The 24,948-nt window shown below is 46.0% G+C and overlaps 1 protein-coding gene across 6 annotated transcripts in view; it reads right to left on the bottom strand.

Moving 5' to 3' along the window:
- Positions 1 to 24,948, bottom strand: part of RAPH1 (Ras association (RalGDS/AF-6) and pleckstrin homology domains 1) — a 214,662-nt gene that overhangs the window by 129,680 nt on the left and 60,034 nt on the right. For all 6 annotated transcript variants that reach the window (XM_059727087.1, XM_059727086.1, XM_059727085.1 and 3 more), the window contains exon 2: positions 10,399 to 10,518. In XM_059727087.1, the coding sequence (XP_059583070.1) occupies positions 10,399 to 10,518 (120 nt within the window). The remainder of the gene's footprint in view (positions 1 to 10,398; positions 10,519 to 24,948) is intronic.

A 24,948-nucleotide genomic window follows, 5' to 3' on the forward strand; every position in this document is an offset into this window, starting at 1 on the left:
GCACAGGAGGCAGCAGCAGCAGCTCAGATGCAGCTACCCACCCGTGGTTCCTCTGAGGTGTCCACTCAGATGGAGCCCTGCCCCCTGTCTGCAGGGGTGGCCTGGCAGTGACCCTGCCATCGGGGGAGGGGGGAGCCCCCTCGCCTGTCCCTCATGTGCCCACCTTCAGGGCTTGGAGGAGCAGGTGAGGGAACTCCAGGAGGCAGTGAGCAGGCTAAGGGGGATCAGGGATGATGAGGCTGTGACTGATGGGTATTTCCATTCCTTACAGCTCTAGATGCCCACGGGTGAAACTCCACATGAGAAGTCTGCAGCAGGGGAGTGGAGGACAGTCACCTCTGGATCCAAGCGGTGGGCCTGGTGTTTGCTTCCCCATTGCGTGTGGGGAACAGATACGGGGCCCTGACAACCGTGGAGGAGACAGAGGAGGAGCATTTTTCTGCAGAGGTGGTGATCCCTGTAGCCCCTACTGGGCAGGCTGCGGGATCACTGCTCAGGCAGAAGAAGAAATGCCGAGTGATTGTGGTGGGTGACTCGATCCTGAAAGGCACAGAGAGGCCTATCTGTTGACCAGATCCTATGGTGAGAGAAGTCACCTGCATGCCTGGAGCTAAGATCAGGGACATCACTGAGGCGATTCCTGCTCTCATTAAGCCCTCTGACTACTACCCCATGGTCCTTGTCTATTTGGGAACCAACGATGCAGCTAGAACCAGCCCTGACCCAGATCATGGAAGTCCTTCATGATCTGGAGACAGCCTCAAGAAGACTGGAGCACAGGTTGTATTTTCTTCCATCCTTCCAGTTGGCAGCAGCTGGAGATGCCAGGGTGCCCGCATCAAGGAAGTCAATCGGCGGCTCCAGAGTTGGTGTCTTCAGGAGAGCTTTGTATTATAGAGCCATGACCAGCACTTCCAGGGAGGAGGCTTCCTGGGAGATGATGATCTTCATCTCTCTCCCACAGGTAAGTATCTGTTCGCCCGCAGGATGGCTGAATTCCTCCAAAGAGCTTTCAACTAGGCTTGACAGGGGTCAGGGAACCGGCGATCAGAGAGAGCCCAGGGTTGGTAAGCCATAAACAAGGCACCAGACCACACCAGGTAAGTAATAAAGGGAACACACGCCATCAAGGCACAGGGCCACCAAGAGCCCCCTTTGGGGGACTAAAATGTCTTTATACAAATGCCAGGAGTATGGGGAACAAGCAGGAGGAGCTCGCACTCTTGCTTGCTAGCATCCAGTATGACCTAGTCGGACTAACCGAGACATGGTGGGATTCTACACATGACTGGGTGGTAGGCATTGAGGGGTATAGGTTGTATATGTATGACAGAGTGGGGAAAAAAGGTGGGGGGGTAGCACTCTATGTTAAGGAGCAGTATACGTCTTCCACCATTAAGGCGGGGGTGGAGGAGGGGAACACCGAGGCATTGTGGGTCAGGATCCAGGGGGGGCCAGGGGAGAAGGACTTGGTTGTGGGGGTCTACTACAGGCCTCCTCATCAGGATCAAGAGCTAGACGATGTATTCTCTGGGCAGCTAGCAGACGCCACACAGACAAGGGAGGCGGTGGTCATGGGAGATCTAAACTACCCAGATATCTGCTGGGAGGAGCAGACAGCCAAAACAAGCCGCTCATGGAGGTTCTTACACTGTGTGCAGGACCTCCAGTCCCACCAGGGGTAGCACCTTGCTTGACCTGGTCTTAGCAACAGGGGATGATCTCGTGGGGAACATGTGAGTTCATGGTAGCCTGGGAGATAGTGACCATCACTTGGTCGAGTTCACCATCCAGCGAAGGGTGGGTAAAGTAACTAGTGGGGCTAAGGTGCTGGACTTCAGAAGGGCCAACTTTAGCAAGCTTAGAAGGCTAGTTAGTGAGGGGATGCAACTCAAGAACATAGAGCAAATAGGGGTCCAGGAGGGTTGGAGGTATCTCAAGGGAGTTTCATAGGTTTCATAGGCATTAGGGCTGGAAGGGACCTCGGAAGATCATCGAGTCCAGCCCCCCGCCCAAAGGGCAGGACGTCAGCTGGGGTCATAGGATCCCAGCAAGATAAGCATCCAGTTTCATCTTGAAGGTGTTCAATGAAGGCGCTTGAACAACCTCCGGTGGCAGGCTGTTCCAGACCTTGGGGGCTCGGACAGTAAAGAAATTCTTCCTTATGTCCAGCCTGAAACGATCTTGTAGTAGTTTGTGACCATTCGTCCTCGTCATCCCTTGGGGCGTTCTGGTGAACAAATGTTCCCCTAGATACTGGTGGTCACCCCTGATAAACTTGTAGGTGGCCATCAGATCACCCCTGAGCCTGCGCTTTTCCAGGCTAAAGAGCCCCAGGGCTCTCAGCCTGTCATCGTAGGGTCTGCTTCCCTGACCTCTGATCATGCACGTGGCTCTTCTCTGGACTCTCTCAAGCTTCTCCACATCCTTTTTGAATTGTGGAGCCCAAAACTGGACGCAGTACTCCAGCTGCGGCCTCACTAAGGCCGAGTACAGGGGGAGAATGACGTCCCGGGATTTGCTTGAGAAGCATCTACGGATGCAAGCCAGCGTTTTGGTCGCTTTACTAGCCGCAGCATCGCATTGCAGGCTCATGTTCATCTTGTGGTCAATGATGACCCCCAAGTCTCTTTCTTCCATAGTGCTAACCAACATAGCACTGCCGAGCCTATAAGGATGCTGCGGGTTTTTTTTCCCCAAGGTGGAGAACCTTGCATTTATCGGCGTTGAACACCATCAGATTCTCATCCACCCACTTGCTGAGCCTGTCCAGGTCAGCCTGGATCATCCGCCTGTCTTCTGGTGTGGATGCTTTGCCCCAAAGTTTGGTGTCATCGGCGAACTTGGCCAGTCCGCTTCTGACTCCAGTGTCCACATCATTAATGAAGATGTTGAACAGTATGGGTCCAAGGACAGAGCCCTGGGGGACCCCACTGGTCACAGGACACCACGATGAGTGACTTCCATCAATTACTACCCTCTGGGTCCAACCCCGGAGCCAATTTTCCAGCCAGTGGATCGTGGGGGACCCAAGGTGACAATTGGGCAGTTTCTCCAAGAGACGATCATGGGACACCAGATCGAAGGCTTTTTTGAAGTCAAGATATATGACATCAATCTCATCTCCCTTGTCCAGGTGATAGGTCACCTGGTCGTAGAAGGAAATGAGATTGGTCAAGCAAGACCTACCCGCAACAAACCCGTGCTGGCTATCCCTTAAGAAGTTGGCGTCGGCCAGTCCATTAAGGATGGCCTCCTTAATAAACTTTTCTAAGATCTTCCCCAGGATAGAAGTCAGGCTGATGGGCCTATAGTTAGCCGGATCCACTTTCCTCCCTTTCTTGAAGATAGGCACCACGTTGGCCTTCTTCCAGTCTTCGGGCACTATACCAGAGCGCCAAGAGTTTTCAAAGATCTGCGCTAGAGGCTGGGCTATGATGCTCGCCAGCTCCTTGAGTACCCTGGGGTGAAGATTGTCAGGGCGGCTGACTTGAAGGTATCCAGCTTCTCAAGATGTTCCTTCACAAAGTCAGCATTAATGGAGGGCAGGGGATCACCCTCACCCGGACTTCCCGGCCCTGTAGCGGGCACGGGCGTCCCATGGGGCTGATGAAAGACCGACGCAAAGTACCTATTTAATAGGTTGGCTTTTTCCTGGGCGTCAGTTGTCAGTTGCCCCATCTGGTTCAGCAGGGGTCCAACGTTGCCCCTGCTTTTCCTCCGGCTCCCCACATATCTGAAAAAGGACTTTTTATTGTCCTTGATGCTCAAAGCTAGCTGGAGTTCAGTTGCAGCCTTGGCTTTCCTAGTCTGCTCCCTACAGGACCGGACCAGTGCAGAATAATCCTCCTTGGAGGTGACTCCCATCCTCCATCCTTTGTAGGCCTTTCTTTTTAGCCTCAGGAGGTCTGCTAGGTCCCTGGAGAGCCAGGGGGGCTGCTGTGCCCTCTTGCTGCCTTTCCTCCGAGATGGAATAGACTTAGTTTGTGCATTGAGGATCGCTCCCTTGAGGAGCAACCACTCTTCTTGAACTCCCCTCTCCCTGTGGTCACAGTCCCTTAGGGCCTCACTGACAAGCCTCCTGAGCTTGTCAAAGTCGGCTTTCCTGAAGTCAAGGACTTGCGTATTGCTGACTGATTTGCCAGCTTTTCGGCGGATGGTGAAAGTGATCAGCTCGTGGTCGCCGTCACCCAGCTTCCCATCGATCACTAGGTCGCCGACTAGGTCCTCCCCAGTAGCCAGCACCAGGTCGAGCAGCGCTTTTTGCCTCTCGTTGGCCCATAGACTTCTTGAGTCAGGTAAAGGTCATCCACGCATGAGAGGAAGCTCTGCGACCGCTCAGATTTTGATGAGCGATCCTCCCACGAGATGTCTGGGTAATTGAAGTCACCCATGACAACCATGGTCCTGGAGCAAGCTGCTCCACAGTGATTCTTGGGGCTCAAAAGGAGTCTATCCCATTACGTAGGAAGGGAGGTAAGGGGGCAAAAAAGCCCCCTTGGCTGAACGGGGAACTCCAGGAGAGTCTGGGGGCAAAGAAAGAGATGTATAGGCAACGGAAGCAGGGAGCAGCCACCAAGGAGGAATATAGTCAGATCGTGCCTGACTAATCTAGTCTCTTTTTATGACCAGGTTACGAAACGCCTGGACACAGGAGGAGGGGTGGATGTCGTATACTTAGACTTCAGGAAGGCCTTCGATACGGTATCCCACCCCATACTGGTGAACAAGTTAAGAGGCTGTGACTTGGATGACTACACAGTCCGGTGGGTGGCGAATTGGCTAGAGGGTCGCACCCAGAGAGTCATGGAGGATGGGTCCGTTTCGACCTGGAAGGGTGTGGGCAGTGGGGTCCCGCAGGGCTCGGTCCTGGGACCGATACTTTTTAATGTCTTCATCAGCGACTTGGACAAGGGAGTGAAATGTACTCTGTCCAAGTTTGCAGATGACACAAAGCTATGGGGAGAAGTGGACACGCCGGAGGGCAGGGAACAGCTGCAAGCAGACCTGGATAGGTTGGACAAGTAGGCAGAAAACAACAGAATGCAGTTCAACAAGGAGAAATGCAAAGTGCTGCACCTAGGGAGGAAAAATGTCCAGCACACCTACAGCCTAGGGAATGACCTGCTGGGTGGCACGGAAGTGGAAAGGGACCTTGGAGTCCTAGTGGACTCCAAGATGAACATGAGTCAGCAGTGTGACGAAGCCATCAGAAAAGCCAATGGCACTTTATCGTGCATCAGCAGATGCATGACGAATAGATCCAAGGAGGTGATACTCCCCCTCTATCGGGCGCTGGTCAGACCGCAGTTGGAGTACTGCGTGCAATTCTGGGTGCCGCACTTCAAGAGGGATGCGGATAACCTGGAGAGAGTCCAGAGAAGGGCCACTCGTATGGTTAAGGGCCTGCAGACCAAGCCCTACAAGGAGAGACTAGAGAAACTGGACCTATTCAGCCTCCGCAAGAGAAGGTTGAGAGGCGACCTTGTGGTCGCCTATAAGTTCATCACGGGGGCACAGAAGGGTATTGGTGAGTATTTATTCACCAAGGCGCCCCCAGGGGTTACAAGAAATAATGGCCACAAGCTAGCAGAGAGCAGATTTAGATTGGACATTAGGAAACACTTCTTCACAGTTCGAGTGGCCAGGGTCTGGAACGGGCTCCCAAGGCTGGTGGTGCTCTCCCCTACCCTGGGGGTCTTCAAGAGGAGGTTAGATGAGCATCTAGCTGGGGTCATCTAGACCCAGCACTCTTTCCTGCTTATGCAGGGGGTCGGACTCGATGATCTATTGAGGTCCCTTCCGACCCTAACATCTATGAATCTATGAATATCTCCCTGGCACGCTATTGCAGGGAATCAGTTAGACAGGCCAAGGCGGGGCTTGAGCTCAGGCTGGCTCCATCAATCAAGGACAATAAGAAGTCCTTCTTCATGTATATAGTGGGCAAAAGGAAAGCTCAGAGCAACCTAGGGCCCCTGCAGGACAAATCAGGACAGTTGGTGGTTGACGCGGGGAAAAAAGCAGAGCTCTTCAATGAGTTCTTAGCTTCAGTATTTCTATGTACCGACCAAGCCAACTCCTGCACCTCAATCACTGACAGATGTCCACATGGCACCAGTCTGCCTGCGGTTAGTTCTGAAATAGTTAAGGAGCTCCTGGAGGAGCTGGATGGGTACAAGTCAGCAGGCCCAGATGACCTCCATCCAGGGCTGCTGAAAGAATTGGCCAGTGTCATAGCTGAGCTGCTGGCACAGCTGTTCGAGCGTTCATGGTGCTCTGGCCAGGTCCCTGAGGACTGGAGAAGGGCCAGTGTGGTGTCCATATTCAAGAAAGGGAGAAGGGATGAGCCGGGTAACTTTAGACCAGTCAGTCTTACCTCTATTCCTGGGAAAATGCTAGAGAAAATAATCAAAGAACACATTTGTGCAGGCCCAGCAGGGGAAATGATGCTGAGGGGAAACCAACACGGGTTTGTCACAGGTAGATCCTGCCTGACAAACCTTGTAGCTTTCTATGACCAGGTCACACACCGCCTGGATGCGGGAGCCGAGGCTGATGTCATCTTCCTGGACTTTAGGAAGGCCTTCGACACAGTTTCGCACCCTATCCTCATTGGGAAGTTAGCAGACTGTGGAGTGGACGCATACACGGACAGGTGGGTGGCCAACTGGCTTAGGGACCGCACCCAGAGAGTGGTGGTGGATGGTTCCTTCTTGGCCTGGAGGGAGGTGGGCAGTGGGGTCCCGCAGGGTTCGGGTCCTTGGACCGATATCATTCAATATCTTCATCAGCGATTTGGACAAGGGCGTGGAGAGCACCCTCTCCAAGTTCGCTGATGATACCAAGTTATGGGGCAAAGTTAGTACACTGGAGGGCAGGGAGCAGATTCAGGCTGACCTGGACAGGTTGGATCAGTGGGCAGAGAAAAATAGGATGCAATTTAATAAAGATAAATGTGAGGTACTCCACCTGGGAAGGAGGAACCCCCAGCACACCTATATGTTGGGGAGTGTCCTTCTCAGCAGTTCGGAGGCAGAGCGAGATCTTGGAGTCATAACTGACTCCAAGATGAACATGAGCCGGCAGTGTAATGAGGCCATCAACAAGGCCAATCACACCTTGTCGTGCATTAGCAGGTGCATGACTAATAGAACAAAGGAGGTGATGCTCCCCCTCTACGCGGCACTGGTCAGGCCGCAGCTGGAGTACTGTGTCCAGTTTTGGGTGTTGCACTTCAAGAGGGACATGGGGAATCTCGAGAGGGTCCAGAGGAGGGCCACTCACATGATTAGTGGCCTTCGTGATAGACCCTACGGGGGGAGGCTGAGAGAGCTGAATCTCTTCAGCCTTCACAAGAGACGGCTGAGGGGAGATCTTGTGGCCGCCTATAAATATATTAGGGGAGGTCAACGGGGAATAGGGGAAGCGCTGTTTACTAAGGCGCCCCAGGGAGTGGCTAGGAATAACAGGTGTAAACTAGTTGAGAGTGGATTTAGGTTAGATATTACGAAGAAATTTTTCACAGTAAGGGTGGCCAGGATCTGGAATGGGCTTCCAAGAGAGGTAGTGCTATCACCTAGCTTGGAGGTCTTCAAGAGGAAGCTAGATAGTCACCTGGCTGAGGTCATCTGACCTTGGTCCTCTTTCCTGCCAGGGGCAGGGGGTCGGACACGATGATCCATTGTGGTCCCTTCTGACTCTACAATCTATTAATCTATATTTTTCTCCTACCTTGTTGTTTTAAAGCACTATTCTTACTGAGAGGAATTTCTATAGTTACCCGATCTTTTTTACCTTAACTCAGAAAAAACACAACACAGTACAAGATAAAATGGATGACTTGCTCTATTTCCAGGTAATATTATCCAGAAGTTATTATCCCCAATTAGGACTAAAGGGTAAGAATGAGTTCACTTGAGTATCATCTGGTCAGAAAGAACAGTTACTTATCCTATGGTAGGGATCTAGCCAGTACCCATGCTGGTCTAATAAAAGACATCGCCTTTACCCAATGACTTCGCTTATCCTATGGTAAGCTGGAATCTTTCAGATGCTGTTGTCCACATGGATTCCACTGTAGATGTGCACGTGCCTCATACATGAAATACTGAAATCTTTGACAGCCATGTTTTTTGAGGGCCATGCATACAGTGAGCCTGCTTGTGCTCCGATACAAGGACACGAAAAGCAGAGTAGCAGCAAGCCAACCTCAGTTCCCTTGCAGTTTGAAACCAATGACTGAGGAGTTTGAAAAGTAAGGATGGCTGGAAGCTCCTGAGATCCAAGCTGATGAAAATTATTCCAATACTGACACTTTTCTAAAGGAGAAGAAGGCTGACTGAACCTTTGTTAAGTGAGCCTTAATGTTTGGGATAGGGCAGGATGGTACACAAGCCAGGTGATAATCCATTGAGATGCACAGAGTTATGCATTTCAATATCTTCTGTGAGGACATAGCCTGATATTCAGAATGGCAAGTTATATGTAGAAATAGACAAAAAGACATTCTGAATGGTTTGGTTCTATCAGCATAATAAAACAAAGTCCTAGGACACATCCTATGTGAACTGTGGTTTGGAAAAAGACCACAAATAAGTTGAGCATTTGGTTTAGTTAGTATTTTAAGACTACCTTCAGAAAGAATGTCTGTAGATCTCAGCACCACATATACCTATGCAATGCCCCATAAGGAAGTTCAAACACAATCACCTGAAGTTCACTTTCTCTTCTAGATGAAGGAGTATCCTCTAAGATAATCATTTTAAGAGAAGTGATATAAGAAGCATTTCAAAGGAGGCTCAAAGTCAGGTTCTGCAAGTCTAAGGAGAACCATGTTAAGGTCACAAGCAGATAAAGGTTCTCTGACCAAGGTGGGGATATGCAATAGCCCTCTGAGGAACTCTGATTCCATCGCGTGAAAGGCATATAAGAGGCCTTTGCAGCATTTAAGATGGAAGGTGGCTGGTAATTAGGCCTGTGCAAAGTGGCTAGTATTCGCTTCGGATTCGGCCTATTTGGGGGACAGCGATTAGATTTAGTGATTTGAATATATTTCGAATCACAGTCCCGAAGCAATTCGGCTGAATCTGCACCCCACTGCCCCATGCTATGTGGGAGGGCTCTGTCACGAGCCCCCATTCTCCACCCGCTCTCCCAGCCCCAGCTCCTGGCTCCTTAAAAAGAAAAAAAAGCCCCCACTCATCAGCTGCTGGCAGGTGGGGGGCATTCCCTGCTGCCTCCCAACACCCCATGCTGCATGGGGGGGCTCTGCCACAAGCCCCCCAAAGCCCTGAGGCAGCTGATGAGTGGGGGCCTTTTTATTTATTTTTTTTAAAGTACCAGGAGTTGGGGCTGGGTGGGGCAGCCATGGCAGAGGGCTGGGAGAGCGGGTGGGGGTCGAGGGACACTCAGGGGGGCTAGAGGAGCAGTCAGGGAGCCCCCCAATGGTCCTGTCCTCCAGGCACCCCTCCCCCGCCCCCTACTTACCAGCATGGAGTCCAGGTCCAACTCCATGCGGCCATCCTAAGAAGTCAATCACAGAGCACTATCAGCTCTATACTGTGACCACTGATGGGTCAAAACAGATATAGTGATGACAGTCCTTAAAGCTGCTACAAAACTTTTGGAAGATGAAGAGTCAATAGAGTTATGCAAAGTTAAGTAGCACCAAGTCAGGACCTTGATAGCTTATAAGCATAGTGAAGAAAGGCATAAGCCTCCTGCTCTTGCTTATGTAATACATCATACATACTGTCTGTTGGAGTTTTCATTGCAGATATTTGAAGAACAAGTAGGAAGTTCATGCAAGTCTGCCTCTCCAGCACAAGAAACTTATCTGGAGGCAATACAGACTCTTTTAATGGTCTCTTGTTCCCTACACTACCTTAGTTCTGATAGGGAGCTTGAAAAGTCTATCCTCAAAGGAGCGATGTTTCATGTCCAACTTCCTGAACTTTGTGTTTGAACTTAAGTTTTAGCTCCATCCAGCCTGCATAGGCACAAATGCTGCCTGGGTGTTTAAGTGGGCTCACAGGGATATTTTTTGTGTTATGTTCAATTCAAGGAGTGTGAAGATGAAGATTTCTTCACAGAGTTGGTCAAAACACCTGGATTTAAAGTTCAAGGAAAGCAGTGGTTTAGACGCATGCTAGATTCTGTCTTGCTGCTATAGGTAGCAAAAAAAAAAACTATGGGAAGGATGTTCCTCTGCAATACTTTATGCCTTTGTATGGGAGCACAATAGAATGCCTGACAGATACTGCCACTCAAAAGATTTTTATGTTGTATGGTTAAAGCCCATGTGCACTCTATGCTGACACTGATATATGAATGTGTAAGTTAAAGAAGGTTTAACACCAGTATAAATTACTTATTCAAATGCTTGCATCTGCTGACCTGTGTAAGTTTGTCTAGCTCCCCAAGCCAGGCCCCAAACATCTTATCCAGATCCTGGTCTTCCTTATCACTGTCTTCTTCTGCACCATGATCAAGTTCTTCATCTGATAACTGCTCCATCTGAAACAGAAAAAAATACACCAGTTTAATTATATTGAGTATTTACTTAGAAAGCAGTAAAAGTTTCTCAATAATTTGCAAACATTTTTCAGCACTGTACTACAAAGAATAAGGCTCTTACTACATGGCTATCTACAATGACATTACTGCATTGGGAAAATTCATCGTTGAATAAAATCATGGAAAGGTTATGTTTTATAACATTTAGATTTCACCAATAAGCCAACAAAAATCATGTAACAGATACGGTACATTTTGTAAAATATGTCAAACACTTTGTAAAAGTGTACTGTCTGATCATTTTTCTGCACCAAGTCAACATAGTTTTTGGTTTTATTCCTGGCACAGTTAAACATGCATCCATTAGAACACCATGTACAACAAAGTGAAATTCAAGTTCCATTCTGGTCCAGTGCTCTGTAGTTGACTTTGCTTTCTTTTAGACTCAAACGCTTTTTCACTGCATTCTGGTTCAACTGTACTAAGGCATTTAGAATGCTGCAATAGTAATCAACCCTGCATTCCAAAGAAACCATTATTATTATTTATTTGCGAAGTGCTGATGAGCTTTAACTTGTGAGATACAACTAGACGTAGAACTACACAAACAAGAATAATGTGTGGGACTTTTTAAAAATCATACTACTTCCTTGAGGAGACTAAAGAAGTACTGAATATTTAGGCAAGATAGAAACAAATAGTGATAGTGCATAAGGGATAGTATAAGATAAAATAAGAAGGGAGAAGGAAATGAAGTTATCAAGTCTCTCTCTCCTCTGCTGTGAATGAGCAAAGGATGTAGTAGTAGTAGTAGTAGTAGTAGTAGTAGAGGAATCCGAACCTCGTTACAAACTGCCCTGATTGAAGATATAGCCCTTTCACAGACCTTAATGCCTCTGTTACTGCAAGACATGAAGAGAGTCCTTGAAAATGACCCTTCTTCTAAAAGAAGAGAGTTTTACCAGGTAGGTCTTCTTTAGTTATCCTGGAACTTCATCTATATGTAGTCTTTTCTGAGCATGTAAAAATTACCTCATCTCACACAGAGGTCAACACAGTTGCATCTCTTTGCTGTTCAATTCTTCTTCTTTAGAATACATGTAATACTATTAAGTATTACAGTACTTGGCCCAAATGTTGTTTAAACTGAAACATTGACTCAGACCTGAGCTTGCTCCCACTGAAGTCTATTGGGCATTAGCTGTTAATTTCAATAAGAGTAATGTCATCAATCCCCAATTTTTCTCATTCCAAGAAAATATCCCATTTTAAAGGAGGTGTAAACTATCATGAGCCATAACGTTGGGAAAAAATCCCAACATCTGCAGGAAAAGCAAGGCTCTCCGGGGTTTTAGCTTTAAGCAAAAATTACTGAAATCACCTTTACATCTTGATGTTTAATGAATTTAGACCATGAATTTTATTCCCAGGCCCTTCCTTTCTTACCAGTCAAAAAGGTATGCAGCATTCTAAGTCAAGCACATGTGCTTCAAAGTTTTGAAGGTGAAATCAATAGGTAACTGTCACAACCCAGTGATTTTGGTGCCTCGGCACGATGGAATTTTCCCGCCACATGAGAGCCTCTTGCACAGCAAAGGGTTTTGTTGCAACAGAAAAACCCCAGTGCAAGAGAGTTCCCGCCATTTGAATGCAAATTTGTGTCCCGCTATTGGCCAGTTCTAAATTATTCCTACGTGGCAGCTAGTAATTGGCTTGCTAGCCATTTAAAATTTAGTGCGACTTCCGCCCAAGTCGGAGAACTTTGAGCACGCTGCAGAGTGCCTCTAAAGAGATCTGACTTGTGGCTGAGCTGATCGATAGACTGATCACCTATCGATTCTTCTCCCCGTCGCCGAGTGCAATCCTCGACGTACCCTTTCCCCGCCGGCTTAATTTGTGGATGGATTGACTGGCTTGAGCCTTGCCAGCTGGAGCAACTCACATAGTTGTTCAAACGACCGGACCATCTGCGTCGCGGCTACAAGCGGCGCAAGTAAAGTTTTTGCAACCATTAAGCTTTGTCTGTCTCTCCATTCACCAGCCCGCCCAGCGAACGAGTAATTTCTAAAATCACCTCAAGTCGGCTCCGGCCGGCCGAGACTAACTCTAAACAATACATATTTCTTTAGGAAATGGAAGATAAGGAGAGAAGGGAGGGGGAGAGGTATATCAGGCAAAAGCAATCGTTTTCAAATTTGGGCACCTTAAATTAAGCTCTGAATTCTGTATTTTGCCCACCTGAAAAAATCAGTCCACTTTCATCTAAAGTTATAGGGCATCCCTACCTGCTAATAAATTGGTAGAAACTGCAGTTTTCCTGTTATCTGATAATCAGAGCACTCCACCTGAGAAGCCTAAATATAGATTCAGCCATCTAGCTGTAGGTACTCAGATTGGAAACACTTTGTCCTATGTCAGTGGTGGCCAACCTGTGGCATGAGTGCCACAAGTGGCACAAGCAGCCTGTGTGGCATGTGACCAGGGACAGGTAGCAGCAGATAGAGCAGGAAGCAGAGCAGGAGATTGGGCCATGTGCACAGAGTAGGGAGCAGAAAGCAGCGTGGCAGATGTGGCAGGGAAAGGGGACTGGGCACTTAGGGAGGCTGCAGGGCTAATCTGTGACACCTACTAAAAAGGTTGGCCCCTACTGTCATATGTCAACACATTAGCTATGGGAGCAGACTTTTCTAGATTTCTACTGTACAGAAGAATAAAGTTTCAGCAGGTGGTCATTATCCCTTCCATTCGCCTTACCAGCTGACAGAATAAATAAGAATAAGATTTTTTTAATATTCTGGGGGATTTATACTGGAGTTAGAGGCAAAATTCTATGGCTATTTATGGATTATGAAATTATAACAGTATCAAACAACCTCATAAAATCATTACAGCTCCAAGATGTCTATGGGTAGAAGAGTTTCTGGTATTGGTTCCTTCAGAGACAGCCAGCCAGAAGACAAAAACTGGATAGGCATGCTCAGTGTAACATACATTTTTATATAAAAGAAAAAAAAAAAATTTTGCTTAAAACACAAATATTTCACCACGTGTGGGTTAAACACTCACTGCAGATATGAATTAAACTTAAGTGTATTGAATGGCATTAAGTATTGTAAATGGAATGTAAATCGCAAGTATTATAAATGGCATTTTACCTCTCCTATATAGCTACATGATTATACATGGTCACACTGTCAACCCTGTTTGCAAATATAGTTTGAAAGAAAAAATAATATCAACTTTTGTTTATGTTAAAACTTAGAGTTCCCAGTAAATCTTTCTAAAGTTAGTAAATGACAAAGGCCCAAGCAAAATGTTTTTCCCTCTTGTACATCAACTGAATTGCACAGAACAGTCATATACAATTTTTGCCAGGCTCCCTATGTAACAAAAGGGTATTTATAATTGTCAAAAATAGGGAGCAAAATCAAGGAAGCATCGGCAACTGTAAATCTAGCATTTTTCTAATGCTAACTTTGCAATCTAAAACACTTTAATGTGATTTAGTTTTGGGGGATGGGAGTTGCTAGCAATTTCCTCAATGAACTTTTTTTTTGTATGCCAAAAATGGGAAGGCAACACATTTCATTAAAGATAATGAACAACCTCTTTACATACACAAACAGAAAGGTGGGAGGGAATCATGAACCTTTAACATTACAGCACAGACTTAAGGCATATGAAACTTTAGGCACCTCTGTTCTGATGCATGCTAATTAACATGTGTTGGAACAGACTTGACTGAGTCTGCTGGAGCGTGCTAATTAGCATGCTCCAGCAGCCTCTGCATCATGTGTATTCAGCGCCCCTGCGTTTCAAAATAAGCTTTAGTTAAAGTGCCCCCACCACCATTTTGAAGCACAGGTTGCTGAATACACATGATGCTGCGGGCGCTTTAATCAGAGTGGCTCTGAAAGCCACTCTAATTAAAGCACCCCACCACCACCCTGGAGCAAATGTATAGACGACCTTTACTTTTATAACCTAACAACAAACCATTATGTTTTCATTCTTATTACAGAGAAGGCTATTGTTTGGACAATTAAGAAACCATTCTTCTCAGGTAAAGTTTCCACTGCTCTCTTCAACATTAGCACAAAGCACTAAAAGTCTGTGAGCTCAAACATAGGGTACACAGTAATATTTAACATGCCGTATTACATATTAATGTTTTTTCTCACTAGCTTGTGCATGCATGTTCAACACCAACAAGAGACTATGAGCAAAAAAAAATTCTGCTCTCTTGTTCAAGGAATTCAGCTGACCACAGTTAAGCAACATCATTCAAATCCCACAGGAAATGCAGTTTCACTGCATCACAAATAGCTGACTACACAGCTGACTCTTCACATCTGTAAACAGAAAAACTGCTTAAATAGGCCAGAGAGAATGCCAGCAATACATCCTGTCAGACAGTTTAAGTACTGGATGCTCTCCAGATTTCCTCAGTAATGTTAGACATCATATGCTCATTGCATGAATAAAGAGAACCTCTCCCTGAAACTGAATGACCTAGCTGTCAGATTTCTTTACGATTTTCTCTCACTCAAAAATCTATAAATTAGGGTGACCAACAGGAAGGAAGGTTTAACCTTATATATTCCAAAAAGTACCTGTCTATCCATTCAAGATTCATATTTGTTACCTTAAGTACTTGTAACTTTTGGACATTCCACCTTTGCCTATATCACCTCAATATACAAGAATGGCTCAAGTTGTCTCATAGGAAAGGCATATTTTTAACTTTTAAAAGCAGAAATGTAAGTAACATTCATCCACAGCCAAGTTGTTTTGCGTTAAGACACTGCAGCTATCTAGGCCACATGCAAGCTTTACACGTCTACCAGAAGAATTGCCCTTCTACTGGTAGAAATGACAAGTATAACAAATGTTCACTGAATTTCTCCCAGGGGAAGATCTTCCAGGGCTCAGCCTGGAAAATATCACTTGCGAGAGAGTTTCTCTAGAATCTTTGCTGAAGGAGCAGGCAAGGAGTTTACAGCACTGCTCCAGTCTTCCTGGGAATGGGAGAACTAGAGCAGCCAATGCTCCTCATGCTTTCCCCAGACCAGGATCACTCTAGTCGCAGAAAAACATGATGAGCAGGGGAGACAGGGGGCTGCTGCAGGCGGAACACCCGTAGTGCTCCCTCTCCTAGAATCATTTTTTATGGTTGAAAATGTCCATATGAAGGCCTCTATACAGCCATCCTTGATCCTTGCAAGAGCAAAGAACAAGTAGCCTACTCATGAAAAGGCCAAAACTCAGATGCAATGTAAACCTGTTTATCTAACACAAATTAATGGTTTATAAATAATTTAGCAGGCTGATTTATCATACATAAGCAATCTGCTGTTCCCTCCTCTTTCCCCAAGCAAGTTCTCCAAACCCCAGTGTTGAAAGCAATTTTTTGCCACTACAATTCCATCAGTCCCCAAAACACCCAAGACCTGCAACTGCATAGGAATGAACGAGGCTCTCTCTGCAGCACACCAGCACTGTTCCTAGAAAATCTTGTATTTTAGAATTCAAAAAAGGTTGAAAATTTTCAAAAAGGAAACAAAAACAGTACAGAAAATGGGGATGGAGCATGCCAAAGATTATAGGACTGAATCTGGACTGAAGAGGACTCAAACAGATACTAGCAGGAGTCCAAAGGAGAAGTAAGGGTCGTAAATGTGGATTAGAAAGGCTGTTGGCTACAAATGTCCAACTCGGGATCCTTAAAATTCTAGTTTATTAGGCAGATAAAAACACTGTAATCATAAACCTTGGGGCTGGTCCCCACACACACACATGCACACACATGCACACACACTCACAGTAGCAGGCTACAGAGTCAGGTATACCTATCCCACAAGCGCTGGAGTCTGCCGTCGATGGCCAGTCGAGGCTTCTTTCAGCGTGGTGTTATCCTCCAGAAGGGGGTCGCCGGCTGGTCCTTCTGGCTGGACAGGTCTGGTCGAGTTGGAGATCGAGATCAAGAGGGCGCCACTGAGGGTCACTTTTCACTGCCTTTTATCTGTCCCTGGCAGACTTTGGTGACTCCCCAGTTTTCTGGTTTGCCCAATCCAGGGGTCATTGACCCTCGTGGGACTTCCCCCCCCTCGGTGGCTACTGGACAGCATCTGTCAGCCCCAGGGGTCATCCGCATGTACGTGCAGGTTTGGGAGTCTGTTGATGAATTTAGAATAGGGCTTTGGGAGGGGTCGATCTGGAGACATTCAGCCTAAAAGTTGGTCTCTGGCGTTGATTAACTCATGCCAGAGCTTCTAGCCCTTGATCAGTGACATTTAGAGATTTCCCGGTTGTTACATTGTCTTCTATTGAATTCTTCCCTTGGTTGATCTGCAGCTTCCAGGTGATAATTGCTGCCTGCTACTATGTTACACATTCAGTCACTGATTCACTCACTCTTTCAGAGGCCAGCCTGATACAGGGAAGGTCAGTTTGATTCCTGCCTTTGTTAACAATGTTACAATGTATAACTTACTAAAACACATTTAGTTGAAAGTTGAAAGGTGAGGAGTATAAAATATAAGCTACAAATGCCATGGCACACAAATAGATAAAAAATACCAAACTACAAGGGGAGATACAAAATGCACACATACAAATTTTAAAATACAATTCCTTATCTTAAAGTGAAAGAGAGAGGAAGGAAGAACAGGTAGAAAAAGAGAAACATATCCAAAGAGGGGAGAGCAAATGCAGGCAAGAGGAAAAGGGGGCTTTCTGCTACAAGGCAATGCCCTTCTTTCCTAGATAAATGAACCACAAAGTACTGTATTTTTTCCTCATACAATAAACCCCAGAATAGAATATTCCCTTTCTTTCTGAAAGACAGAGTAAAGGGGAAAAGATGAGTGAAGAGAAGGACAATGGGGAGTACATACAGCAGTGCTCACCTTCCCTGCAGCACTCTGCATGGGGCTGAGCTCTGCCCTCTTGTGCTGAGGCAGCCTGCACCGTGCTCCTACTGGCGCCTGCAGCCCAGCCAGGCACTGTTCTGCTCCCTCCACCTCCAGCAGAGGCTCCTGCTCTGTTGCACTGTACCAAGCAGCTTCCAGTGGGACTGTTCCTGATATGACTGAAGCCAGCCAGGTGCTACTCTGCTTCCCCCGTCTCCAGCAGTGGCTCCTGCTCCTGATCTTGCCCCTGCTGCACCACACCACATCGCACCACACCGCACTGCGCTGCGCCGCTCTGGGTGGGCAGGCAGGCAGCTTCAGCCAGGCGGATCCTACCCCACCATGCAGGACTGGCTCTAGCTCCCAGGAAGGCAGCCAGAAGTTGAAGCTGGAGCCCCATGTGCTGGGGCAGGAGCCACCTGAGGCTGCCTACCTGCCTGTGCAGAGTGGTGTGGTGCAGCAGGGGAAATACCAGGAGCAGGAGCAACCACTGGAGGTTGGGGGAGCAGAGTTCATGAAAGCTTATGCTCTCTATTTACCTTATTTAGTTAGTCTACAAGGTGCACATGTCTTCTGCCTGACTTCAGACTAACACAGCTAACTACCTGTCTCTGCATATAGCAAGGACAGAGCCTAATTTTCAGCTGATTTACCTTCTTTTTCCTGCTTAAATTAACAGGAACAGCTAGCAGAGAGCAAAACTGCCCTAAGAAAAGTTAGCTTGATTAGTGGAACATCAAGACCATTAAAAAGGAGAGACAATCATTAACACACGTGGAGTCAAGAACAAAGGCCCACTGTGTCAACTGATTCCTTCAGCTGCCTTAACAGTAAAGCTACTGCACTGTGGAGCAGGAATCAAAACAGGGTGTTTCTATCCTAGGCAGAAAATCATTTTCCCTGATTAATACACATGCCCCAATTTGGGGAGAGGGGGTACAGTGTGTGTTGTACACAAGAAAATACAGCATATCAAAGTAATTAACAATATGTGCTATACAACTGGATCTGTCCAAGTTTTGAAATATGTTGCGAACTGCTGTATATTTTTTTTAAGCGTTCAGTACTTTTTGGTTCAAAAGAGCATACATTTTAATCTTGTAAAATTTTAAAATGCTAAAATTTAGGGACAAGGCACAATTCAAAATTTAAATATTGAAAATATACAATTTTATAAAATGTCAACTAATACACAGACATTAATCAAAGGGTATAAATAACAAAGAAATGATGTTGTATTAGTGAAAAAGGATATTTACTCAAAGTGATGCAAAGAATCTCTCAAAAGGAAATCACATCTGTAATTTTAAAAAATTGACCAGAAGCAACACTTAAGTCCCTTTTATATGTATACACAAAATAATTCTGCTAAAAAAAACCTCACTTTGAGAAATCTGACTAAAGAGAAGCAATCAAACCCAGATGAAATGATGAAATAACCCAGAAAGTATTTAACATTAAAAGAAGTTTTATGCAGCTAGCCTCTTCCTCCCTTATATTTCTTTTGCTACCCACTGCACTGTCATATGGAATTCGGATTTTTTAATGTGTGCTGTAGCATTTTTCATAATTTATTCTTCCAGCAAAAAAGATTACTAGTACTTATTACTGAATCTTTCTAAAGACCTTATTAGCTAATGAAAGAACATAATTCCCAATGCTCTGTAAACTGCTGCTTTATTTCACCCTGGCATCAGACAGTGCCTTAGTTTCATTTACTCAGAAGACAAAATTAGCAGTGCAAGGAAAAATTTTACAAGTACTTTACTGTTATATGACAGCAAGCTTGGCACTAAATACCACCTTGCTCGCCATCTCCTTGCAGTCCCCACCCAAGCCACCCTAACGTCACTTACACTTCCTGCAAGTCCAAGTATGCTCTCAAAATACATACTAAGATGACAGCATCTCCTGTCTCACTTCAGAATTGCAGCAGTGATTGGTAATTCTTGAAGCTTCCATCTTTGGGTGACATGAGACTATCCAAAATTACTAAATAGTCTTCTTCTAAAAACTAGTAGTCTTTAAAAGTGTTCCAAAGCCACAAGATTAGGGGTGGGCAAAATATGGCTCATGGGGCCAGATCCAGCCCACTGAGGGATTTTGCCTGGCCCACAGAGGGTCCCTCAGTCCCAGGTGCAAGGGGGAACCTGGGGTGTGGCATGTGCCCCCGGGCACGCAGTAGGGCTAGGGCAGCACGGCAACCAGACTCCATTTCCTGGCAGCCCCAGAAGGGGAAGCTCCTTCTAGCTGCCACTGCTGGACCCACCCCCACTGCCCAGGCACCCTGGCCCATCTGTTTTGCACCTGCCGGTAGGCATGGGAACTGCGTGTGCAGGGCACCCGGCCAGGCAGCTGGGATGGAGCTCTGGGCTGGCTAGAAGCAGCATCCAGTAGTAAGATAGGCAGGTGGAGCCAAGGAAAACCTGGGATCTTGTGGAGGTGACAGCAGGAGCCCAGAGCAGAGCTGTGATTCACTGCCTGCATGCCCCTGCGATGGCGATGAGTTCCACAGGCAGGGACATGCAGCAAGCAGATGGCCGCTCTGTCCACATGACTCCCAGACGGTCTCCACGGAGACCCTGGGATCACAGGGCGCTGACAGCATTGGGTCCGGGGCCAAGGCAGAGCCCCAGTTCTGCAGGCAGGGACGTGCAGGGAATGAATTGCAGCTCTGCCCCAGCCCTGCGCTGTCACCGCCCTGTAATCACAGGGTCTCCATGGAGATCGGTCAGGAGCCACATGGGCAGGGTACATGGGCAGGCAGGGAGCTGCGTTTGGGGCCAGGGCTGGGCTCTTGGGGTGGTGGCAACATGGGGCTGGGGCAGACCTGCAATCTGCTTCTGCATGCTCCTGCTTGCAGAACCGGCATCTGCTGTAGGGACAGCAGCTCTGCCCTGGGCCCTGGCCCTGTGCTGTCACCACCTTGCAACTCCACCCCATGATCCTACCCTTGCACACTTGTCCTGGTCCTGAACACTGCTCCCTGCCTACCTGCAGCCCCATCCCACATAGGCAGGAGCTTTGGCGAGTTGTTGCATTGGTTTGGGGGGGAGGTGCTGACCCAGCCCATTATTAGCTCAAACTTCTTTTGTGGCCCTTGGGCCCAAACAACTGCCTACCCTGCACTGGATGCTTTTCAAAAGTATCTGATATTCACAAATCTAGCACCACCTGAGCAACATAGTAGTTCCATAAGGGCAAATGAAACATTTTTTTAAACTTAAAAAGAGATAAAATCTTCCTTTACCATTGCACTGCTTTGTGATTGCACAGGTTACTAGTCTCTTCAGTACAGGTTTAGAAGGAAGTATTGTATTTAATACAAATATATATAGATAAATAAAATGGAATATTTTCATGTAACAGCTACCCAAAAACATTGATCATTCTTCAAAGGAACTTCTAAATCTACCTGCATTTAAAATATAATGAAATCTTTAAGAAACCAGACTCAGCTACAATTTATTCAAATTCAGAAGGATCCGAATTCCCTCAGAGAAGACTAGATTTCTGGGTGATTTCAGATTATGACAAAAGAATCAGGAGTGGATGAAAGTTAAACCAACATGAACCCTACCTATGAAAGGCTATCTGAGGTCAGGTCAAAAGTGATTTAAGGCTGCGTCCAGACAAGCGCAGCTGTGCGATGTGGCGCCACATACCGCACCTTTAGCTGTTTTCTGCACTGCAAGGGAGTAGTGATAGTTTTTTTTTTAACCCCTGAATATCCAGGGGAAGCGGTGTATGCAGGGACACTCTGGCTGCCAGCCAGGCTCCAAGCAGCAATCACTACTGCTGTAGCCCAAGGAGGCCCCTAGTACCCTAGGTAAGGCTGCTGGGACCAGGCCAGTGCTGGCCCCAGCCTCCCCTACTCCACCCATGGTAACCTGCCACATGCCAGTGGACATGTGGCACAGGCGTTCTCTGGGGACAACTAGCAATGGCACAAGGTATCCCGCTGCTAGTTGTTCCTGGGAAACAAATGTCCACGCTGACGTGGACACAGCCTAAGAGACTTTAGTAATAGATCAAAATAAGTTTCACCACGCTAATTTAATTTCTATTATTGGTATATACTCTGTGTCCATACTACCAATATACAAAAAATTTGACCATCACATTCTGTAACCATTCATAAGCTGCGTAACTGGCACTAAAAATTTTCCTCTTAACTTGATGCTATTGGCTTCATGGATTGCAATGTGTTCATTTAGACTACTTTTAAGAACTTGAGAAAAATAAACTGTTGCCTGAATATTTATGAGCAAAAAAACCTGTTGAAATTTTCTAGGTAAATTGCCATTTATTTTTGTTATAAAAGCAATCTTGGAAGAAAATCTTTTCACATTCATTTATGGGGTTGTTTGTTTTTTGTTCAGGTTTTTTTGTTTTTGTTTTGGGTTTTTTTTTGCTTTTCAAACATGTACTAGCAAACACTACATCATTCAGTACGCAACCCAAAGCCATGTTTGGAGCATAGTTTAGATAAATCAATGCTTTTACTTCTGGTATTTAATTTTAGATTTGGCAGAGACAGATATTCCTGAATGTGGGTTGGTGTTTGTATGGTTCTTATCCATTCTAAATGCATGTTGCAAATTTAACTACTAAATTACAAACTGTATCAACTATAAAATTCAAATTCAACACACCACAAATAAAAATTGTATTGTATATGTCATGCCTTGTAACACTTGCCTTCTAACCTACTACTTAGAGGAAGAACTTCACAAAAAAGTTAATTTCAAGCTATTGTTTTCCAGACTTGTTCTGACCTCATCTGTAGTGTTGGAGGCTGTCAGAAGGTCCATAAGGCAAATAGTCAAAAGAGAAGGGATGGTATTATGGTTTAGAATGGGTACTCAACCCCCAGCCCGTGTCTGCCAGGATTTCCCAAGAGGCTGAAAATTTGGTGGCAGGGGAGCGCTGGCAGCATTAACTGCTGCTCCTCTGCTGCCAAATTTCTGGATGTATGGGGAGCCCTGTGGGATGGATAATGTAGCCCTGTGCGTTAACACATTGCCAGACCCAAGCATACAGGATTGGGCCAGCATGGGTGGGACCGACAAGCTGGATTGCACCCACAGCATTGCTTAGTGGTGCTAAGGAAAACCTATAAACCAGTGGTTTTCAACCTGTGGTCCTCAGGCTCTTATCATCAGGCTGCAGATTATGTCTAACAGAGTCATGAAAGGTAACTATAATCAATCAAAAGTATGTGAATACCCACACAATTCAAAGGGGTCTGCACCTCCATTCAAAATTTGTTAGGGTTCCACAAATTAAAATAGACTGAAAAACACTGCTAGAAATCAACTAATCACTGGTGGTCACTCTGTTCCTCATTATCTGTACATCTGATATGAAGAGGTTAGGTGCTTGTTTGGCAGAAATACTGAGAACACATAAGTGTAAGCCAAGCTGCTGTAGCTAGGCTGTGAACATACAGTATTCTATAAGAAAATTCAAGATACCCTGCGCGCGCGGGGGAGGGAGGGGGGGAAGACATCAAATAGGGCTTGGGTGCCTCAAATTGGTAACTGCAAATCAGCATAGAATTCTACCCTTAAGTCTCCAGGCTTCAGTTTCCTAGATGCAAAATAAGCATACTTTTACCTAGTCTCAAAGGGATACTGTAAAGATAAATTTGTTGATATTTGTAAAACATTCGGTTGCTCTGGAGAGAAAAGTCTCTAAGGAGACACCCATACAATCTTCCATTCAGTATAAGGTTTGGATGATGCGTGTTAAATAAGGACTTGGATAGCATGCTGAATCACGGGGATTAAAAATAAATATTAATTAACTGCCCACTCACTGGATGTGTCAAGATCATCATTTAGGAGATCTTGACATTAAACATTGTATCATACTACAAACATAAGGAATCCCAATTAGGATTGCACAGACTGTGTTAATTATGGCATTTTTCTAATGTCTGAGCAATTGATTTAACAACCTCAACTTTTTTTAAAAAAAGCTTGAAGGATTCGTTTTTTAAATATAAGTGTCTTTGTCTTAAAGCAAATATAAGTTCTATTGTCTGTTGTGAACCTGACTGGTTCCAGTTAGGTACAAGTGGCTTTTTCAGTACTAGACACAGTTTGCAATACTACTACTCATGCAGTATGGACACATAAGCACATGGGCATATATTGCACATATTCAGTAATCTACACTGGCTGTGATGGTTCATGGCTACATATACTTACCCAGTGTAGGTGCCCAAGTCAGGAACAGATGACAGGGTAACATTTCTTGTTGTAGCCCCAAATGCTGTGTACTTAGGGCACTTGCCCAGGAACCAGTAGGGTCAAGTTCTAGGCCCCCTCTTCCCCACCCCCCACTTAGATGGTGTTTGAAAGTGAACCTCTCCGGCTACCCAGCACACTAGTCTAACCACAAGGTAACAGGCTAACCATTATCCAGCCCTTCTTTTCAAAGGTAAGCCACTGCTCCACGCATTTAATATTCATTGCATAAAACTGATGAACAAGAGCAGAGAAGTTTCCATCCTGTAAGTGTCTAGGCTAGAACCCAGGTGACAATAATCACACAAAGATACCTATGGACAAGTGGCTTATTGGGGTTTTTTTTTGGTGGGGTAATAACTTTTGACACCATGCTGAACTTTCAGGACTGCATCCTTCTCTTACTGGCAGGTATACTGAGAAGTGTGTATATGCATGAACAGTCATAATGGGAAGAAAGCAAGCAGAGAATAAATTAGACCTTTAGAGTAGAAGAACATGAAACACTAGAGCAATAAGAGAAAAGAAAAAGAGTGGTGGCCTGAACACACATGCGCAGAGTAATCTTGTGTAGTTCAGAATTTCACAGGTTTGGCACAATTATGACACTAATTTTTCATAGATTCATAGATTGTAAGGGGCTGGAAAGGGACCTCGCAAGATCATCGGGTCCAGCCCCCCTGCACCAGGAAGGAAAGACAACTAGAGTCAGGTGACCCCAGTGAAGTGACCATCAAATCTCCTCTTGAAGATTTCCAGGATAGGTGATTGCACCACCTCTGGAGGGAGCTTATTCCACAGTCTGGACACCCTAACTTTGAAGAAGTTTTTCCTAGTGTTAAGCCTGAATTGGCCTTCCAGGATTTTGTGGCCATTTCCCCATGGGTGGCCTGGTGAGCAGTTGTTCACTAAGCCCTTGATGTATTCCCCTGATGTAGTGGTAAGCTGCTACTAAGTCTCCTCTTAGCTTTCTCTTTTTTAGGCTGAAGAGACCCAAGTCCCTCAGCCTTCCCTCGTATGGCTTGCCTTGCAAGTCTCTGATCATACAGGTGGCCCTTCTCTGGACTCTCTCAAGCTTTTCCACATCCTTGTTGAAGTGCGGTGCCCAGAACTGGGCGCAGTATCCCAGCTGTGGTCTCATCAATGCCAAGTAAAGCAGAAGAATCACTTCCTTGGTTTTGCTTGAGTTGCATTGGTTGATGTATGCCAGAATATGGCTTGCCCTGCTGGCTACAGCATCGCACTGATGGCTCATATTCATACTA

The sequence above is a fragment of the Alligator mississippiensis genome, chromosome 4 (assembly GCF_030867095.1).
Source record: "Alligator mississippiensis isolate rAllMis1 chromosome 4, rAllMis1, whole genome shotgun sequence".
Classification (NCBI taxonomy): Eukaryota; Metazoa; Chordata; order Crocodylia; family Alligatoridae; genus Alligator; species Alligator mississippiensis.